Raw genomic sequence first — 6,146 nt, forward strand, 5'->3', positions numbered from 1 at the left:
TATTTTCGAATCTGAGAAATTAGGCAACTCATCCCGAGCTGTGTTTCATGTTTATTAAATACCTTAATTATATTATAACAAAAATAAGTTTCTAATTTTCGATTATTTTCGCAAATAAAAGGAGATGACATTTCTCTTAATGGCGGAAGTGGAAAACCCGTTCGAAAAATTTCCTCGTTGGTGTTTTTTTAATATCTCATTTTTATTATGTTACAATAGGATTTAATAAATAGTTTTCTCTCATTTATTTTTAATAAAAAAGAACTAAAAGATAATTAAAAATAATAAAACTGACGATGGTCGTATAGTATAAAACGTACAAAACTTAAACACGATGAAGATATTTGTGGTATCATAGTTGTTTCGCAGTTTGTGTTTGGTGTTGTTTTGTGTCGGTGTTGTCGTTTCTTGTTGATGTTGCTGTTGTAATTGCTGCTGTTGCTGCTGATGTCGCTGCTGTTGCTGATGTTGATGTTGTAAGGGTAGAATGGATGATAAATACAAGAAGTAGAATCGAAAGTGCGCAGCGAAACGCTTAGAAGCACTTGCGGTGGACGATTCCTGGGCCGGACTCGTCGTATTCCTCCTTGGAGATCCACATCTGCTGGAAGGTGGACAGGGAAGCCAGGATGGATCCACCTGTTGGTTGGAAAGTGATCGAAGATTGAAATATTAGTAAGGTGATTGATTCGTTGGCTAGGATTAAACTTACCGATCCAGACGGAGTATTTACGCTCTGGTGGGGCAATGATCTTGATCTTGATGGTGGATGGAGCCAGGGCGGTGATTTCCTTCTGCATACGATCAGCAATACCTGGGTACATGGTGGTACCACCGGACATGACAGTGTTGGCATACAGGTCCTTACGGATGTCGACGTCGCACTTCATGATCGAGTTGTACACGGTTTCGTGAATACCGCAGGATTCCATACCCAGGAAGGATGGCTGGAAGAGGGCTTCTGGGCAACGGAAACGTTCGTTACCGATGGTGATGACCTGTCCGTCGGGAAGTTCATAGGACTTCTCCAGGGAGGTGGAGGCAGCAGCGGTGGCCATTTCTTGCTCAAAGTCCAGAGCAACGTAGCACAGCTTTTCCTTGATATCACGAACGATTTCACGTTCGGCAGTGGTGGTGAACGAGTAGCCACGCTCAGTCAGGATCTTCATCAGGTAGTCAGTCAAGTCACGACCGGCCAAGTCCAGACGGAGGATGGCATGTGGCAGGGCATAACCTTCATAGATGGGGACAGTGTGGGAGACACCGTCACCGGAGTCGAGCACGATACCGGTGGTACGACCGGAGGCGTACAGGGACAGGACAGCCTGGATGGCGACGTACATGGCTGGCGAGTTGAACGTCTCAAACATGATCTGGGTCATCTTCTCACGGTTAGCCTTCGGGTTCAGGGGGGCCTCAGTCAGCAGGACTGGGTGCTCCTCGGGAGCCACACGCAGCTCATTGTAGAAAGTGTGGTGCCAGATCTTCTCCATATCATCCCAGTTGGTGATGATACCGTGCTCGATCGGGTACTTCAGGGTGAGGATACCACGTTTGCTCTGGGCCTCATCACCGACGTACGAGTCCTTCTGTCCCATACCGACCATCACACCCTGGTGCCGGGGACGGCCAACGATCGAGGGGAACACGGCACGGGGAGCATCATCACCGGCGAAACCGGCCTTGCACATACCGGATCCTGTTGTGGAGGGGGCGAGAGAGAGAGTGAGTGAGGGACGTTAAAATTTAGAGGAGGAAGTGAAAATGCTATCGCACTAAATAGCATGAATAATGTTGGATTTCTGATAGCAGTGCAATTATTTGATGAATTTTGATTTCTTTTCTTCACTTCGGCCATCCAAAATTTGTATACTATCAGTACTACGGATCTATCAATATGGATTGGTAGTTTTATTCATTAACGTACTATCCAGCGATTATTTTGCACACCATAAAACGGATCGACGTGGATATTGTCAAACCCTAGGAGTCTTGAGTGCAAACGATACCATCATCGTCAAATAATCATCGATCGGGCGCTTGACGGAATAGACATCTAAATCTATCATCCAGCCAAATGCCTATATCAAATCAGACATCACGGCTGATTGCAGCTCTTTGAGCATCCTTTTAGGTTTATGGGTTCTATTTGACATAACCGACTAAAACACCCTGATCGCAATGATGTGATGCCGTCCTATTTTTCGAGCACTTTTTGGAACAGATTTAAAACAGCTCGACTATTCTGTTTTAAATTTTGCAATTTGAAATGCGTAAAGAACACTGTTTCAAATATTTTTCATTAGTATGTGTACCGACTGACAGCAGAAAAAACAATATGTGTAACATAACTGATAAACAATAACAACAGTATTCAGGCTTCCGGCTCGGTCTTCATCAAAACCTAATTAAAGTATTTCGAAACGAATCCGAAGACGATCAGGCGGAAGGTTTCAACTGAAGTAGATGCGAATAAAGTAACAGAATTGTGCCCTAGGGGAACATCAGAATCTATTCAGGATTCCGAAGCAGAATCCATTCAGGATTCAGAATTGGTTTGACATCCTCTTCCATTTGTATTGAAGTGATATGAGTCAACAGCCGCACACAAATTATGAGTCCTACTGACAGTTCAAATTGTTCTGCCCGTTTTGCTCTAAATTAAACCCGCACTGGTCAGACAGGATAAGGCACAACTCGACCTTTAAATGTTTTGTACAGAACGAAAATATTTGGCAACAAATAGAGAAAAGTTTTGTTTTCAATTTGTCGATACACCATGATGCAATGACAAATCAAATAAATTCGAACTTCATCATGTTCATTCTTCTTGATTATGTAAATAGTGGATCGACCATAACTCGAAATTTTTGATTTCGGCTTCAAATTCTTCGTGACGTGGCAGATAACTGGCTCTGTGCCGTTCATATTTAGTTGTAAATATTGGCAGTTAAGTCAGCTGTGGAATTTTGCTCACCGTTTAAACGTAATGAATCCAAAAGCCTCAGCTGCTCTCGCTGTGGATGATACTCGTATCGAGCATTGCTCCACAGCAACCAGCCAAGGAGAGTTGAGTATGCTAGACTGTGACCTCGCCTGGAATACTTATTGCCGTATGCTATGAAATTCTTTCCGGGATTAAAGAATACTTAATTCGCCGCTAGAGATGACAACGAAGGGGTATAGTTAAGGATCGCTACAGGAGCAACCAATGACAATACCGGGATTGTTAATCTCTTTATTTTATGTATATTGTGTTGCGTTTAAAATCCGTACTACTTAGTAAAAGGCTATATTGAATAGCAAAATCAATCTGGGCTTTTTAATGAAAAGCAATGATAAAATTTACTTCAGTACTTTAAAATTTAAAATTACCCATTGTCTTATCCGGCCCGGAGCAATTGTCGTAAAACTCAGAGGCCCTGATATCGCCATCAAAACCGAAGTCTCCGGGCCAAACAATCTTATCCCTGATCCTTTTGTTGGGTTAACTGTCAAAGACGCAAAATCAAGCTGAAATATCAGCAAAACTTCCAGCAAGAAATATTTCGCTGAGCTGCCTGTTTGATTCACTAAAAATTGTTATTCTTTTACTGATTGTTACAGCAATCAAATTCAATAGATTTGCTGATTTTCGGAAAATAATGGACTTTGCTGCTGAATACCAGCGAAACAAAAATTGCAACGCTGAACTCTTAGCGAATGCGGCTTGCCTGGAAGTTTTAGTAAAATATTTTGCGAAAACAAAATACAAAAAATGTGTGTGTATAACGAAAGCATTGAGATATCTCATGTTTAAAATACGCATTGCATATTTATACTACCACTTTTTGCATCAAACCAGGAAACGATTTGCTGGCCAACAAATTCGCCGCGTAAACAATTTCTTTTCATCCATTTTTAAAGCGCACAACGGTTTAATACCAACACAGCTGGGTAAGTCTATTATTTATGAAAACGACTCACAATAAAAGCAAGCCATTTTAATTCTACTTGTCAGCTTTGACAGCGTACCCTCGATTAAAAAATTTGTGTTGTTTCGTAGATTAGGAATACACGACACAAGGTGCAACAACCGCTTCCAGCTCAATTGATTCCGGAATCGGTGTCGCATTTTGAGCTGTCATTTTGAAAGTGACAAGGCAGTATTCCGAATCAAATTCTAAATTGAACGAATAGTCCAATTCTTCCCACTGAGAAGCTCAAACATTGTTTCAAAATCGTTCCCACTGAAAAGCTCTTCTTCCCACTGAGAAGCTCAAACATTGTTTCAAAATCGTTCAACAATGGACGTCTGTTGAACGGTTATTTGTATGTCGCCCCACGTTGGTCCAACGAACGCTCTTCATTCTACGATTTTGAAAGCAACCGTTCTTAGGGGGGTTGCTTTGTTTTTTATTCATTTCCATTTCGTGAGCCTTTCGCCAGTTCACACGCCCTGAATACACGAATGCAGCTTATTTTACTATCAGCAGCGCTGCCCAAGCGGGGAATGACGAACTAAATTTTCATTTATGTATCGTAATTGAAAGATACAAAAACGTGTCAGCGCGCAGATGGCGCGATGGTGAGTCATTTTTACATTTCGTATGTAGATTTGCATATTTTGGACGAATTTTCGATTTTCACGAAAATTTCATTCTAGAAGGGAAAAGGGTAACAAAACATCAAAAAATTGATTTTGAATTAAATGTATTCCCGAAAACTCATGGTTTGTATCGAGATTAGTTTTGTTCGGAGAAACTAGACCCGAACCAGAGACATGAAGTTCGATTTAAAAAAATCCTGAACCCGGTAAAATAAATTATTTTGATGGGGAATATTTCATATCTCTAATAGGTGAACCATCGAGACATTCAAAATTCATTAATTTTATTTTTTTTGTTGGAGACGAACCACTGCGACCAGTATTTAGATCTATTGTGGTATTTCCTTAATGAAATTGGAGTAAATTGCACTATTTGGCAAGATAACTGATAAGAAACAATCTAATATTTGCTATGTGGCAGTTACGTAACATCACCTGTCACTTCGCGATTGACTGGATGTTAACTAATTCGTTATACAAGCGTAAAATAATAATCATTCAATCTGCCAGAAGCAACCATTCAATCACTCAATTTCTATTTCTGGAATTTGTGAAATCCGAATTCCAACATCAGATCAGGCATCTAACTCGACATAATTATGCCTGAATTTCGACACAAGGAATTTTTATAACCTTAGATGACCACTATTGTTTCGATCTGATATTTAATCTCAAATATCACACATTTTTGTACTAGTAGGGTAGTTTACTGCATTTTTCAGCAGAACACAAAAATAATTTTCTACCAAGTGATCCCTAACCACATCTTTATTGATTGAGGCACTTTATTCACAAAAGACCCTCATTGTTAAAGTCTTCACTTGGTTTCCGTAACATTCGTAAACTGAGAATTTAACGATCACAGGCACTAAAATTATCCATAAAAAATAGCTGTTGAACCACGCCCTTTCAGACTTTGACATCAAAAATCTGCATTATCCAATGAGGCGTTATCGACATTACTTGCAAATGTTTCACATCTATACTGCTGCTTGTTGAAAACACTTGCAATTGCTCACTGTTACGCCCTCGAAAGGCACGATCACTGTCCATAGTTCGTTAGCATATCCCATTGTTTTCGCACAAATCCAACCTAGTCAACTATTTGCACTGGCATTCCACCTTAATCCAACACTATCCCTGCACGAGCAATCCTTTCGCCAGCCTGCTGAGATACGCACCGTTGTCAACGACCAACGCAGCAACATCATCGTCACACATTTTGGCTGTGGGTACTTTGTGGGCCTTTCACCGGAAGAGAAGGAGCTTGATATTTAAGGTAACGCGTGTACGGTCCGTTCACCACGAGTTCTACACTTGAGACTGTAACGCTTCCGATCGGCGCAGGATACTTTTATACCTTCGACGGTGCCGGTTGGCGTTTCCCGATTCCTCGTCGCCCAACTGCCGAAACAGTGCAGCAGCTATTCGTGAAAGTCTGTGTGTATGCGTGTGAAGAACCATCTTCGTCGCTCCACATCACCGCCGCCGCCGCCGGAGTTATGAAAATTATCTTCCCCCGAAACCCATCGCCGATTGCCGAGTCAATTCCTAAGCT

The 6,146-nt window shown here is 41.3% G+C and overlaps 1 protein-coding gene across 1 annotated transcript; it reads right to left on the reverse strand.

The window, feature by feature from the left end:
- Positions 1 to 392: 392 nt before the first annotated feature.
- On the reverse strand, positions 393 to 5,927 carry LOC131686749 (actin, muscle). Its single transcript, XM_058970698.1, has 3 exons — positions 5,770 to 5,927; positions 713 to 1,699; positions 393 to 639 (listed from the first exon to the last, which is right to left on the reverse strand). The coding sequence occupies exons 1-3, from the start codon at positions 5,807 to 5,809 to the stop codon at positions 536 to 538; spliced, it is 1,131 nt and encodes a 376-aa protein (XP_058826681.1). The 5' UTR covers positions 5,810 to 5,927; the 3' UTR covers positions 393 to 535.
- Between the last annotated feature and the right edge of the window lie 219 nt (positions 5,928 to 6,146).

This window comes from Topomyia yanbarensis, chromosome 3, assembly GCF_030247195.1.
Source record: "Topomyia yanbarensis strain Yona2022 chromosome 3, ASM3024719v1, whole genome shotgun sequence".
In the NCBI taxonomy this organism is placed as follows: Eukaryota; Metazoa; Arthropoda; class Insecta; order Diptera; family Culicidae; genus Topomyia; species Topomyia yanbarensis.